General features: G+C 56.4%; 2 protein-coding genes across 6 annotated transcripts; one reads left to right on the top strand and one right to left on the bottom strand.

Moving 5' to 3' along the window:
• Positions 1-304: 304 nt before the first annotated feature.
• Positions 305-2,677, bottom strand: DRAP1 (DR1 associated protein 1). 2 transcript variants are annotated; one of them, XM_070564274.1, is made up of 7 exons: positions 2,389-2,677; positions 2,076-2,148; positions 1,872-1,965; positions 1,438-1,557; positions 1,225-1,318; positions 893-981; positions 305-523 (listed from the first exon to the last, which is right to left on the bottom strand). In XM_070564274.1, the coding sequence occupies exons 1-7, from the start codon at positions 2,428-2,430 to the stop codon at positions 418-420; spliced, it is 618 nt and encodes a 205-aa protein (XP_070420375.1). In that variant the 5' UTR covers positions 2,431-2,677; the 3' UTR covers positions 305-417. The 2 variants fall into 2 exon arrangements, with proteins under 2 accessions (XP_070420375.1, XP_070420374.1); XM_070564273.1 differs by having other exon boundaries at positions 1,225-1,339; positions 2,389-2,549.
• A 139-nt stretch (positions 2,678-2,816) lies between these two features.
• Positions 2,817-5,101, top strand: C11H11orf68 (chromosome 11 C11orf68 homolog). 4 transcript variants are annotated; one of them, XM_070564272.1, is made up of 2 exons: positions 2,817-3,005; positions 3,698-5,101. In XM_070564272.1, the coding sequence occupies exons 1-2, from the start codon at positions 2,884-2,886 to the stop codon at positions 4,455-4,457; spliced, it is 882 nt and encodes a 293-aa protein (XP_070420373.1). In that variant the 5' UTR covers positions 2,817-2,883; the 3' UTR covers positions 4,458-5,101. The 4 variants fall into 4 exon arrangements, with proteins under 4 accessions (XP_070420373.1, XP_070420372.1, XP_008531226.1 ...); XM_070564271.1 differs by having other exon boundaries at positions 2,832-3,005; positions 3,701-5,101; XM_008533004.2 differs by lacking the exon at positions 2,817-3,005 and adding an exon at positions 3,019-3,410 and having other exon boundaries at positions 3,701-5,101.
• The last annotated feature ends 9,929 nt before the right edge of the window (positions 5,102-15,030 follow it).

Raw genomic sequence — 15,030 nt, 5'->3', positions numbered from 1 at the left:
AGACAAGAGGAGGCTGCTCAGAGAAGGCTAGGAACCTGCCCACGGTCACAGAGCACAATGACACAGGTTGTCTCCCAGCATAACCCGGACCTGCTGGCTCAGGCCCTCCACCACTCTGCCCACCTTCCTTCTATCAGCACCCCTGGTCCTGCCCTGGCAGAACTGTGGCCTCCAGCCCCTCCCTTCACTCAGTGGCTGCTTGGCCCACCACCACTCCTGGCCCCAGCTCAGTGTGGGGAAGGCAGGTAGATAGATGGCAAGGTGGCCACAAAGCCCTGGACAGAGGCTGGGACAGACACTGGCATTCCCTTTTATTATTATTTTTTTAATAAATTTAAGAACAATTCTATTTTCTCTCCTCCCCCCAGAGCAACTAAAACCAACTAAAAGGGGGTGTGGCCTGGGGGGCAGAGGGCGCTAGGAGTCATAATCTTCTTCATCCTCTGCATCAGGTGCTGAGGGGCCCGGGGGCGCTGGGGGCAGAGGCAGAGTTGAGGCAAAGGGCATGAAGGGTGTCGGGGGGCTGCAGGGCAGAAGGCAGGAGAGGAAGGTCAGGCCACTGCCCATTCCTGCCCAGTGAGCCACCCCCCGCACCCCCATAGGCAGCATGGAGCCCACAGTCCTCGGTACCAACAGGGAGCCAAGCCCAGAGAATGGAAGGGCCCAGAGCAGGTCACACAGCCCCTGCCCAGTCCGCATCCATTGCCCCACCCAAGGGTAGAAGGGACCTTCTGAGGACACAGTCTTCTGTCTTTAAGCCCTCCCCAGTTTCTCCCCTCCCATGCCCCAAATCCGCCACAACCACCAGAACCCAGAGGCCATGGAGGCCGGGAGGGACAAGTCAGCCTTGGGGAGTCTGCTGGCCCTTTCCTGGCACCACCGAGCTGCTTACCTCTGAAAGTGGGCAGGGGGGTGGCTGGCCTGGGGTGCAGCCTGCGCTGTCTCCTCTTCCCCGTCGGTGTCTGTGTCCTCAGACTCATCCTAGGAGCAAGGTAGGGGTCAGAGGTGACAAGAAAGGCACCGGCCCATCAGTGAAAAGCCTAGACCTCTGGGAATAGCAGAGGCAGGACGAGGACCTCCATCACCCCAATTTACAAACAACGAAAGCAAGGTACAAAGACATCACAGGTGAGGATGGGACCAAGGCTGCAGCCAGCTTGGCCTGACACAAGCCTGCCCTCTGCACCCCATGGGACAGAACCGAGGGCTAGGGGCCTCACTAACCTCCTGCTCCGAGTCTGTCCCCGACAGCTTCTTGTCCTTGCCTTTGCTTCCCATCCCACCGTTCTTCCGACCACCGCTGCCCGACTTCCGGCCCCTTCGGGAAGGTACAGTCCATCTGTCCAGAGGTCACTCCCCTCCTTCGCCACCCCCCAGCCACCCCCAACCCCAGTGGCCTTGGCCTTCTCCACCTGGACACTGGCCCTGGTGCCCCACCTGCGGGCACCCTTGTCCCCATCCACGTGGTTGTCTTCCCCATCCCCCTGCATGTCAGGGACGGAAGCCACCAAATCCTTCAAGAAGTCAAACTGCTGCTCCAGCTCAATGCACTGCTTCCTGGAAGAGATGGGGAGGGGACGGCACTCAGGTGGGGCCCAGATGTCTGAGCCCTCAGCAAGGGACAGTAAGAGGCTCTGGATGTCAGGAGAATGGAGCCTGGAAAACCTCCACACCACCTCCGGCACCCAACCTCCTCGCTTTGCTGGAACACCCACCCCCTCCTCCCCGAGTTCAAACCCACCAGTTTCTGAGGCCTTGCTGGTCTCCCAGCAGCCTCCTGGCCCCCTCACTATCAGGACACTGCCTCCTCTAAGTGTGTGAACTTCTGGGGCGGGGCCTCACCCAGCCCTCCCAGCTCGGCAAACACTCACAGGTGGGATGTGGTCATGGTCTTAGCATTTCGGGACTGGGTCACCTGGCAGGCCTTTTTCAATAGCGACTCCAGGAATAGCTCGAGCGCCCGGGCTGAGAGGTGTCAAGGTGAACGCAGGTAGGGGGTCCCCAGCCCACACAAGCGACCCCAGGCTGCCTCCCTCCTCCACGGCCCTCAACCTGACCAGCCCCCGACAGGATACAGATGATGACAGGCACAGCCGCCGCCACCTTCCCAATCTCTTCGTCCGTCTGCATGATCTTCTTGATCCGCGCCTGGGAATGGGACAGAGAGCTCGGACCCCGTGGCCTCCATCCCAGAAAGGGGCGCTGGGGGAGAACAAGGCGGGTATCCCGGGAGGAAGGGGGCGGGGGGCACTGACGCCGGGAGGGCACGGAAGGGGGCGGGGCGTCCGGGCCCCCGAACACCGCGAAGCGCCCGCCCCCCCAGTGGGGCCTGGGCCCCAGCCTCCCGTAGGGCCGGGCGGCTCCTCCCGGGCCCGGCCACGTGCTCACCGGCGGGAACCGGGCGTTGTACTTCTTCTTCTTGCTCGGCATCTCGGGGACTCTCGCCGCGCCGGGCCCAGCGCCGCCGCCCGCAGCCTCCCGGCCCCCGGGCCTGCTCGCCGCCCGCCCGCCGCGGTTCCCCCGGGTCCTGGCGCCGCCCGCTCCGCCCCCGCCGCTCCCCACGGGGTCCTAGCGCCGCCAGTCAGGACGCCGCCCGCACGGCCCGAGTGCCCTCCCCTTAGAGCCTCCCGGGCTGTGCGCGTCGGCCCGGGACAGGACCGCCACTCCCGCCCGCCCCCAAGGCCCGAGAAGCGGACGTTAGCCCCGCCCCCGCAGGCCCGCCCCTCCCCGAGTTCCCCAAAGGCCCCGCCCCGGGGTCAGCCCCGCCCGGCCCCGCCCCTTCCCTCGCCGGCCCCGCCCCGCGGCGCGGCCGATCCGGCCCGGGGGCCCCGCCCCACGCTGCGCTTGTCTATAAAGTTGTTGTTGAGGCGGCGAAGCGCTAAGATGGCGGCGGCGGCGGCAGCCGTGGCGGGGGCGGGGCGCGGCGGCGGCGGCGGCGCGGAGCCCCGGCAGGAGCGGAGCCGGGCCCGGGGCTGGGCTGGCGCCGAGCGCAGCGAAGGCCGGAGGTGACGGCTGGGCGGCGGGAGCGGGCAGGGCCGGGCGAGGGCGCAGCTCGGGCCGTGGGCGCTAATGGCGGCGGGCGCGGCGGGCCGGAGGCTGGCCCTCCCGCAGGCTCCCACGAGCCCGGGTTCGAGTCCGGGCACCGCCCCACTGGCCCCGGACCCGTCACAGCCCTCTCTGGGCCTCAGTGTCCTGGGTTTTGAGTGGGCCCGATGACGCCCGCCCGGGAGGCCGGGCCCTGCAGGGCCTGCCCCAGTGCTGCGCGACCGTGCGCCTCGTTGCCTCCCTCCATTAAATGCCGACGCTCGCGGACCCAGTGACTGGCAGGGCCGGGAGGTGTGGCTGGGCCGGCGGCTCCCGCACCTGAATGCACGTTACGGCCCTGTCACTCACTACAGGTGTGACCTTGGGTAAGTCCCATCTCTCCGAGCTTCAGTTTCCTGTCTGTAAGTCAGGGAGAGTAGGAATAACGTTAGCAACGACCCTTACGTAGCACCTGTTCCACCTCAGGCATTTAATTCTCAGCAGCGCTACGAGGCAGGAACAGCTGTTAGCCATTTTAAAGATGAAGCAACAGAGGAATGGCAACATTCCGTCTTACCCACTGCCACACAGATTAGTTTAGTGCCCGGCACCCGCTAGGGCCCAGCAAGCTGTGGATGTGCCTTGGACCTGCCCTAATTCGGTTCCCTCATAGCAGGATGGAGCCAGGTGAGGAGCTGGAGGAGGAGGACTCTCCAGGCGGCCGCGAGGATGGCTTCACTGCTGAGCACCTGGCCGCGGAGGCCATGGCAGCTGACATGGACCCCTGGTTGGTGTTTGATGCCCGCACTACACCTGCCTCGGAGCTGGATGCCTGGTTGGCCAAGTACCCGCCATCCCAAGTTACCCGCTATGGCGACCCCGGCTCGCCCAACTCGGAGCCCGTGGGCTGGATTGCAGCATATGGGCAGGGCTATATCCCCAACTCGGGCGATGTGCAGGGCCTGCAGGCAGCTTGGGAAGCTCTGCAGACCAGCGGGCGGCCTGTCACACCGGGTACCCTGCGCCAGCTGGCCATCACCCACCATGTGCTCTCGGGCAAGTGGCTGATGCACCTGGCACCTGGCTTCAAGCTGGACCACGCCTGGGCTGGCATTGCTCGGGCCGTGGTTGAGGGCCGGCTGCAGGTGGCCAAGGTGAGCCCACGGGCCAGGGAGGGTGGGCGCCAGGTCATCTGTGTTTACACAGATGACTTCACGGACCGCTTGGGTGTACTGGAGGCCGATGCAGCCATCCGTGCAGCGGGCATTAAGTGCCTGCTCACCTACAAGCCTGACGTCTACACCTACCTGGGCATCTACCGGGCCAACCGCTGGCACCTCTGCCCCACACTCTATGAGAGCCGTTTCCAGCTGGGGGGCAGTGCCCGCGGCTCCCGTGTGCTGGACCGTGCCAACAATGTGGAACTGACTTAGTGGGGCCAAGTGAGGGAGACCACTCTCTGCCCTTCCTGCCAGGGATGGATCCTCCCGTCTTCCTTGTCCCAAGGAGGCCAAGTCCCCCAGCTCTGGGGACCAGGTCACTCGGGAACTGCCTGCATCTTCAATCCCCTTGAACTTCTGCCCTCTGTTCAGGGCTGACTCAAGTCCCCACCGGCTGGAGGCGCTGGCTCCCTGAGGGCCGGACCCTCAGCCTCTCTCTTCGCTGCTGCTCCCCTTTGCCATCCAGGACCACAGGCTGGGTGCAGACAGCCAGGAGGAGAGCCTCCCTTGGCCGCCCTCATCCCTGGCTGTACCTCCCCCCTCCTGCATCCTCCCCTTCTCTTCCTCCCTCACAAGAGAGAAAACTTAGTGCTTCCGGTCCCTCTGCCTGGAGCCTTCGCAGTCTGGGGGCAGAGGCTCTGCAGGCCTGAGCATGCCATTTTCCTGAGGGCGTGATTGTGCTCACTCAGCCCCTGGCAAAGAGAGAGGATGCCAGGGCCATGGACATGGGGCCTGTCCCTCCCTGCCCCCTCACGGCCTGAACCACCGTCCTCCCTTCCTTCTCTCCCTTGTCATGTGCCTGTTCCTGGCATTTCAATAAAACCCAGCTTGGGTCTGTGTCTTGAGTGTTTTTTAAACTACTGTCTTGATGGTCACTTGCTTTGGTTGCTGGAGAGAGGCAGGGCCAGGAGAGATGGCCCCTCTGCTCTGACTGGGCCCCCGCTAACTGCCCTCAGTGATAAGATACTCCTCCCTGCCAAGACTGGGAACTTAGCTGAGAGCCTCTGCGAAGCCAGCCCTGTTTCCCTCCCTCTCAAGAATCAGAATCCGAATCCGTTTCTCAGTGATTTCCCATAAATCCAGGAGGTTGGCCCAGCAACATCCGAGGGGTCACTACTCACCCACTGGGTGTGTCGGTGCCCATTAGAGAAAAATACCTGCTTGGTCCTGGCGATTCTATGCCAGGGCACGTGGTCTGGGTGTGCAGAGGATGGGCTGGATCTCAGCAACCTAGGCTGGACATCCTTGAGCAGTGAACAACCTGCACAACCATAAGTGGCCCTGGAAGCCCTCCTGTTTTTACTCACCTTTCCTACCACCCTGACCATCACAGGGGACACAGGACAGTTTGCAAAGCACTTACATATGCACTATTTAATCACAACCTGTTTAGAAGGAGATGTTGGTCCCATTCTGTGGTCCAGGAGATTGAGGCCAAGAGGGGAAGGGAATTCTCTCAGGGTCGTGCAGTGAGTCAGGCAGAGCTGGGACTTGCCCCCGGTCCCTGCCTTCTCAGGCAGAGTGTGGTCCTTGGCCTCACCCACAGGGAGCTCTTTACAACCCACCAGGCACGTTCCCTCACGTGATCTCACTGGGCCACCCTGCTCTGCTGAGGCTACTGCAGCCTCAGAGCCTGGCTCGGCACCCCCTGACCCCGCGGCTGGCCCTGGCCTTGATTGGAGGCCAGGGTGTCTGGCAGGGAGCCCCTTGGGATGCTGCTCTCGTGCCGCGCTGGAGCTGACTCATCCTCCAGCAGCCTCACCAAATTGGAATTTGGAGCAGGGGAGCGGAGATGCCAATGGGCTGACTGGGTGGAAGTGGGTGAGTCATGAGATGCTGCCTCAGCCCCCTCCCCAGCTTCCTCCCCACCCCAAGCTTCCCCAGGACTGAGTCCCCCTAGGCCCAGCCCTGGGAAGTCCCCAGAGATGGGTGGTCTCCTCCTGGAGCCTGGTGCCCTGCCTCCCTCACCTCTGCTCTGCGCTTGACCATAGTGGACCAAGGCTTGGGGGGGCCATGGCCAGGCCCTCATGGGTCCCCCAAAGATGTCCAAGTGCTATCAACACTACCTGGTGCTTCCATAGCTAAACATTTCACACGCTCATCCCTTCTCCAGCCTCAGGGCCCTGTTTTAGCCCGTTCACTGTCTCTCTCCCAGACCATTGCCCTTGCCTGCCCTGCGCCGTTCCGTTCCCACTTCCTCCCCCTACCCTCGTCCCCCCACAGTCAGCTCTCCTGTGGAGCTGCCTGTGCCCCTCTCCTACTCAAAGCCTTCTGTGGCTCCCCACAGCCTGCCATAGAGTCCACACTCCTGAGCTGGCCACCACCCAGCCCACCCCCCTAACTGCCCCGGCTTCCCGCAGGCGCCCCTTTCTGCCCATGATCGCCCCAAGGGAGGCAACTGGCACTTCCTTCACCCCCTGGCACGCAGCCCTGGGCCTCAGGCCATTCCTTCTGCCTGAACACCTGCTGTGCAGCAAGGATGGGAGATTACTTACGTGAATGTTTGATCCATGTCTGTCTCCCGCTGGCCCCTGAGCCACATGCCCATGTGGGCTCAGTGAAGACAGGAACAATGTCTGGATCTCAGCCCTGTCGCCAGAGCCCGGCACAGTGCTTGGCTGGAGCCACTTCTCCGTACGCTATTAAATGAATGAACGAATGAATGAATGCTCAAATCCAGGCCCTGCCAGTCCTTCGGGCCCCATCTCCTCCACTCCCTGCTTCACACTTCTTGTTCCAGAATCAGGACCTGCCTGTGGTTTTCTTGCACGCATGCTGGCCTTTGTCACTTTCGTGCCTTTGCTCATGCTGTTGCCTCTGCTTGGTGTGCCTGACCCTCACCCAGCTGACTCCACGTCTCAGACGCACCGGCTCAGGTGTCATCCTCTCAGAGGTTCCTCCCCATCCATCCTCCCCCTAGGCTCCCGTAACACCCACCCACCTATGGCTCTCATCTGTGTATCTGGGGCCCCTCGAGGACAGGGCTGTGCTTTATCCTCCAGGTGTCCTCAGCTTCCAGCAAAGGACCTGGCCTAGCATGAGTGATAAATCAATGTTACTGAAGAAACGAGTGACTGAATGAAAGTCACTCTGTCCCTGGGCCTCACTCTCCTCCTTCTGTTCATGACCAGAGCCAGGCACTGCGCTAGGTGCTCACCTACATTATCTCAGCTAAGCCTCACCTGACTCTGTTATTGCCACTTGCAGAAGACAAAACTGAGGCCTAAAGAAGCTTAGTAATTGGTTTAAGAGTACAAAGCTATAAGTGGCAGAGCCAAAATTTAAATCCAGGTTCTCTGACTCCAGAGTACCTGATGCCTTATTGAGCTCACCCTGCATGAAGGTGTTGTTGGGGTGGGGAGCTGCAAAGATATGTGAGACCCAGCAAGGACTTAGGATCTGATCTGTAAAGCACACAGGTTGGGTCCAACTGCCTACGAGAGAGGCTGGGCCAAGACTAAGATTCCCATTTTACTGATGGAGAAACTGAGGCTCAGAGAGTACAGTGACTAAGCCTACCTGGACTGGAAGGATCTCCCAGGCCTATGGGGGGGACTGCTCCCCCGCCAGGCCAAAGGCTCCCCAAGACCCAGCCCCTCCCCGGGCTAGCAGGGGATTCTCCCCTGTCTGGCTGGGCCCTTCTCACACGGGAGTAAGGATGCAGCCCTGGCACAGGGTGGGCTGGGCTGGGTAGTCTGGACAAGCCCCTGTGCTCTGCTCCCTTTTGTAAAACCACAGGAAGGGTGACTGAGGCTGGGGAAAGGAGACGGGAGACACCCCCTCCAACACCTCCTCCCACTTGTGTGCGCTGCAAACCCCCAAACCCGGGGGGAGGAGGCTCTGCAGGGGTTTCCTGGGGAGTCTGGAGAGTCTCTGCCTGACGACCCCTGATTCCAGCTGGGGCTCGGGGCTGAACAGGGAGGGCAGGAAACAGTGAAGTCAGGAGAAAGCTTTGGCCGGCTGGCGGGGCTTTGGCGAACTTTTGGGGATTTTCCCAGCAGGGCAACTGCACCCTACTCCCGCCAGATGGGAGGGGCCCTGGCAGGGACGAGCCTTGGGTCACACGGCTGATTCATCCTCGGAGGGAAACTCCCCACTGCTCTGACGTGCGTCCCCCAGACACCGAGGAGTAACCTGAGGGCACCGGCCCAGAAAAACCACCAAATCTTCCCCCGATTCCCAGCCTCCTGGCAGGGCATGAAACCCCCAAGGCTGGACAGAGGCATCGAGTCGGGCAGGGTGGCAGGATATCGAGGGCAGCTTCCCAGGGAACAACTCCGGAGACTGGAACCAGAGACTGCTGGACACGGGGCACCTCAGGCGTGCTCCCCTCACCCAATTTTTAGATGAGAAAACTGAATTCAGTAAGAGCAAACCTGTACACAGACCTACTCCGCGCCAGGCTCTACTCTAAGCAGTTCATATGCATTAACTCATTTTGGTCCTCACAGCACTCATGTTCCTGAGGAGGCAATGGCAGCAGAAAGAGGTTAAGTTGGCCACGGTCAAGGCTAGAACTGCTCCAGCAGCCTCCACAACTCCCAAGACCGCTTGCATGCACTGCTGTGGCAGGGAGCTCATCCCTGGTCCCTGAGCAGCTCTGGCCCCTGGCGGCAGAGGCCTCCCTGGGGTGAAGTCTAAATTGGTTTGGGGAGGAGGGGGTGGAAGTGGAATCCTCGGAACCCACAGAGGCCAGGAGAGGGCAGTGAAGCATTCCCGCCAAAATCTTCCTCTCCAGGGCTTTGACTCCCTTCCAAACCCCAATCCTTTCCTCCCTCCCGAGTCAGAGCTTCTCTTTCCTGTCTGCCAACCCCCGTCCCAACACTGCACACACACTCGCGCACGCACACACAGGCACACGCATGCACACTGGGAGTCCAGCCTCCAGGCCCCTGCCCCTCAGCAAGCCTGGGCCGGCCCTGCTCCCTCTGCCCTGGCCAGGGGCCTGCCTGGGGTTGGAGGGGAGCTGAGAGTTGTGGCTCCGTGAGGCATAGCCAAGGGCCCCACACAGGCCAGCTCTGCCGCATCTGGCTCCCACTCACAGGCTCCATGACTCACCCCCTCGCCCCCCATGACTCAGTTTACACGGTGCCCGGAGGTCCTCCCAGCGAGGGTGGGGTTGTTTATTGGCCCAGCCCAGGCCCGCCAGCCTTTCATCCCAGGATGAACACTTCATCGCCCTCCTGGCCCAGAGCAGGAGCTGGCACCTAGAAGCCCGGGGGTGGGGGTAAGCCTCAGGTCTAGGACAGTGACAGGCCCCAACTGCCCTGGGGCTGGGTCTGCTCCAAGAAACTTAAGGGGCTGGGCTGAGCTGGCAGAGCCATCCTGGGTACCAATAGCAGAGTCCTTGATGCCCTCCATTCAGAGGAAATGGTCCACATGGCACAAAACGTAATGGCAAGAAAATTCTACTACATTTATGAATCTCTTACTGTACCAGTCCCTGTGCTAAGTGCCATACACACCTTATCTCATTTATTTCCCCAACAATCCTGAAAAGAAAGTACAACCATTCACATCCCTTTTACAAACGGAGGCATAAAGAAGTTACAGGAATGGCCCAGGTCACACAGCCGGGAAGTGGCTGAGCTGGGACTTAAATCCAGACCATGGGACTCCAGAACTCATGTTGTTCTCCAGACTGCCTCCTCCAGCTGTGCTGGTTGGAGCAGGGGTGGGGGGCCCAATGGTCTCCCCGCCCCTCCCCCCAGTAGATCTTCACTGAAACCTCTGCTTTTAGGGATTCCAGCATGTAATCTGCAAGAAAGGGAAACTGATGCTCCCAGAGAGAAACGGACTGGCCTGAGGTCACATAACAAATCAAAGATGCAGCCAGGGCTGGGACCATGTCTTTGATCCTCTCCTGGATGCCCTGGGCTGGAGAGGAGACTGGCTGGGGATAGGGGAGGGGATACCCAGAGAGGGAGCCTCAGGGTCCTCATCTGCCTCATGGGGACAGGACTGCCATCAGAGGAGGGTGCTGTGAGGCTCAAAGGACAGCAGACAGAGAAGCGTGCGGGGTGGGGTGCTCAGTGGCATCTGGGGAGTGGGGAGGGTGATACGCAGGCCCTGGGAGCAGCAGCCCAGCCCCCCTCTCACCCCATCCCCTTCGCAGCCCAAACTTCTCCCTCTGCCCCCAGGGCCTGATTGGCCAGCCCCAGAAGACCTGCCCAAAGGGACTCCAGCTCCCTCCTCCTCAGACTCCGGCCTCAGTAAACTGAGCACAGGTCACTTCCCTGTTCAAACACCACTCAGGGGTCCCCTTGGCCCCCAGCCCAAGTCAAGCTCCTCAGCCTGGCATTCAAGGGCCCTGGCTTAGGCTTCACTCAGCCCATCCTTCCAGCGCCCGCTGCCAACCCACTTTCCACCACATGCCCTGGACCACAGGGACTGAGGCCCCCCCACCCCCAGGCTTTGTGCCCACTGACTCCAACCCCAGAAACGTCTCCCCCAACCTCAAATACTCCTCTGCCTGGAAGCTCCCCGCCCATCCCAGTGGAAAAGAATCCTTCCTTCCCAGGGGCTCCTATAACACCCCCGGGTGCTCTCCAGCTCCTGCCCCCAGCACCCTCTACCTATCACTGGCGCTGTTTTCCTCAGTGTCTGGTCATCTCTCTGGGCTGTAAGCGCCTTAGGGCCAAGACGAAGTCTTTAATTGTCCCTAGTCCCCCACAGCTGGCTCCATTCAACTGTTAATTCAGTTAATTCAGAAGAATTGATAAAGAAACTTGTCCATCACACAAGGGGACTCAACTCACAATCAAAAAGAGTGCACTACTGCTACACACAACCTGGGTGACTCTCACGGGCGTAATGGTGAGAGATAGAAGCCAGATGCAAAAGGGGACATACTGTATGATTGCGCTGAGGTGAGATCCCAGAAGAGACGAAATTGATCGGTGGCAATAGAGCTGAGATAAGTGACGTCCTCGGGTAGGGGGGTTGACTGCAAAGGGGTGGGAGAGGACTTTCTGGCGGATGGAAGTGTCCTGTATCTTGATTGGAACGTGCTTATGTGGGTGTACATAATGGTCAAACACATGACCACTACAGTGAAAAAATGTGAAGTTTTTTGAACGTAAAATATACCTCCACGCAGTAGATTTTTAAAGAAATGGGACAAATCTCCATCTACTCAGTGAAACGTTTGCCAAGATATAAGAAAACAGAAAAGGAAGGAGCAAAACAGGATGTGGAGCAGGCTCCTCTGGGTAAGAAGATACATAAGAAACCGCTTACAATAGAGAGACGGGCTTTTCACTGCATGCCCTTACGAAACTTCTAGATCTTGAGGCAAAATACTACCTAGTCAAAAAAGAAATGCAATGACAATTTTTAAAATATAAGGCAAAGCAAAAAATAAAAATCAAGTTTCAAAATAATTTCTTCTCCACACTATACATATGTGTAAAATTTCCCCCAAACTCAAAATCTTTAAAAATTATTCTGAGCAGGTTTTTAAAAAACCGTAATACCCTGCATAGTGTTATGGGACTGCATTGCATGAGGGGTTTGACCCAGGTTAGGGACTCACTGAAGGCCTCCTGAGGAAGCAGGGGAAAACTGAGACCTGCAGGATGAGAGTGAGCTGGCCAGGTGAGGGGATAAGGAAGGGCATCCTGAACAGAGGGAACAGACTGTGCGAAGGTGAGAAGTTCAGTCCAGCAGTGAGCCTGGAGCAGAGACAGTAACTGGGTGCTGATGAGGGAGGAGCCTGAGCAGGTGGCCCAGGTCTGGAAGGACCTTGAATGCCTTGTTAAGGCCACTTTTGAGGGACAGACTAGCAAGGCAGTGAGGAGCCAGGCTCTGGAGACTGACTGCTTAGGTTCAAATCCTGGCTCCACTATTTCCTTGCTGTGTGGCTTTTAGCATCTTGCTTAATTTCTCTGTGCCTCTATTCCCTAATCTGTAAAATGTGTATAATACTATTGTCTATCTCTACAGGATTGTTGTGAGGACTAACAAATTACTTTGAACCATGGCTGGTTCATAAGAGTCAATAAGGATGAGCCACTATTTCCCCTCTTGGTCCTCCAAGCCCCACAATTGACATGCAACCTAAAAGAACACAGGGTACATCAAGCATCCCCCTTCCCAGGCCTCACGCCCTCCGCTGTAGTAATTCAAAAGGTGCCGCAGATCAGAAGGGTCCAAGTCTGAGGGTGAAACGGTGAGAATTTTTAAAGATTCCTCTGTGAACATTGTCAGGATTTTTTAAACCCCTCAGGCTGCTGGGTGGGAAATGGAGAGGAGGGGGGTGAGCTGGAGGCTGTGGAGAAGGTCCAGGACAGAGAGATGGGGCCAGGACCAAGGGAAAGAAAGGTTTGTGGATGTGAACCAAAATGTCACCTCCAGGTGTGGGGTGATCGGAACTCTCACCCATTGCTGGTAGGATGTGAAATGCCACAACCACTTTGGAGGACTATTGGAGAGAATGAATTAAAGCTAAACCTGTGTGTACCCCATGGCCCAACGATTCCATCCCTGGGCACACAGCCCAGAGAAATGAATGCTCACTAAGCCCTATTCAGAATAGCCCCAAACTGGAAGAGCCCCCAGTGTCACCAGCAGGAGAATGGAGCCAGTGACTGTGGAATATTCATGCAATGGAATGCTACTCAGCCATAGGAAAGACCAAGTTACTGCTTCACCCAACAATGCAGACAAATTCCTCAGACATGTTGAGTAAAAGAAGCCAGACCCAAAAGAGTACAAATTACATGGTCGCATGGTCCCATTTACATGAAGTTCAAGAACAGGCCAGACGGATCTTTGATGCCAGAAGTCAGAACAGTGGCTACCTATGGGTAGGGAGTAGTGACTGGGAGGGGGCGCAAGGAGGCTTCTGAGCTGCTGGAAATGTCCCCTGTCTTGATCCGGGCGGGAGGCTGGAGCATGGGTTTACACACATGTAAACAGTCATTGAGCCGAACATTCTGGATGAATGCATTTTATTGTATGTACATTAAACTTCAGTTTAGTCAATAACCTAAATATAAGAATGACACTGATAAAACTATTAGAAGAAAACACAGGGGTAAATGTTCATGACTTTGAATTTGGCAGTGCATTCTTACATTTGACACTGGAAGCATGAGCAACAAAAGAAAAAATAGATAAATTGGACTTCGTAAAAATTTTTTAAAACTTTGTGCATCAAAGGACATTATAACCTACAGAAGGAGAAAACATCTGCAAATTATATATCTGATAACAGTTTGGGATCCAGAATATATACAGAACTCATATAATTCAACAACAACAACAAAAACCAAACAGCCCAATGACAAATGGGCAAAGGACTTGACCAGACAATTGTCAAAAAAAAACCCATATATATATAAATGGCCAACAAGCATATGAAAAGATGTTCATTGATCATTAGGAACATGATTGGTTATTAAGGAAATGCAAATCAAAACACAATGAGATACCACTTCACACCCAGGATGTCTTTCATTTGAAAAATGGAAAATAGAGGCCGGCCCAGTGGTGCAGCGGTTAAATTCGCATGTTCCGCTTCTGCGACCTGGGGTTCGCTGGTTGGGATCCCGGGTGCAGACATGGCACCACTTGGCATGCCATGCTGTGGCAGGCGTCCCACATATAAAGTAGAGGAAGATGGGCACGGATGTTAGCTCAGGGCCAGTCTTCCTCAGCAAAAAGAGGAGGATTGGCAGTAGATGTTAGCTCAGAGCTAATCTTCCTCAAAAAAAAAAGAAGAAGAAACCAATTATGAAAAGAACCTTAAAATAAAGAAATAAAGAAATAATGGAAAATAGGGGCCGGCCCAGTGGTACAGCGGTTAAGTTCACATGTTCTGCTTTGGTGGCCCGGGGTTTGTCAGTTCGGATTCCGGGTGTGGACCTACGCACGACTCATCAAGCTATGCTGTGGTAGGCATCCCACATATAAAGTAGAGGAAGATGGGCACGGATGTCAGCTCAGGGCCAGTCTTCCTCAGCAAAAAGAGCAGGACTGGCGGCAGACATCAGCTCAGGGCTAATCTTCCTCAAAAAAATAAAATTAAAATTAAAAATGGAAAATAATGTGCTGGCGAAGATGTGAAGAAATCGGAACGCTCATATACTCATACGCTGCTGGCAGGAATGTAAAATGGTACAATACTTTATAAAACAGCCTGGTAGTTCCTCACAAGGTCAAACAGAGTTACCATGTGACCTAGACATTCTACTCTTAGGTATATACCCAAGAAAAATGGAAACACATGTCCACACAAAAACTTGTTCACAAATGTCCATGGCAGCATTATTCACAATAGCCAAAAAGTGGAAACATCACAAACCCCATCAACTCACAGATGAATAATTGAATTGTGGTGTATACATATAACTGAACATTATTCAGCTCTAAAAAGCAACAAAGCATTGATACCTGCTACAACGTGGATGAGCCTGGAAAACATTGTGCTAAGTGAAAGAAACCAGACACAAAAAATCACGTAATGCTGATTCCATTTCTATGAAACGTCCAGAAGAGGCGAGTCCATGGAGACAGAAAGCAGATTAGCGGTTATCAGGGGAAAGGAGGAGGGAAGAACTGGGAGTGATTACTTAATGGGTATGGGGTGTTCTTCTGGGATGATAAAAAAGTTTTAAAACCAGAGAGAAGTGGTGGTTGCACGACATCATGAATGCACAAAATTCCACAGAAGTGTATGCTTTAAAATGGTTAATTGCATGTTATGTGAATTTCACTTCAATTTTAAAAATATATCAACTTCAATTAAAAAGTGAATGGGAACTGAAAAATGTAAACATCACCT

Source organism: Equus przewalskii, chromosome 11 (assembly GCF_037783145.1).
Source record: "Equus przewalskii isolate Varuska chromosome 11, EquPr2, whole genome shotgun sequence".
Taxonomy (NCBI): domain Eukaryota; kingdom Metazoa; phylum Chordata; class Mammalia; order Perissodactyla; family Equidae; genus Equus; species Equus przewalskii.
This window is presented reverse-complemented; position numbering and strand designations above follow the sequence as displayed.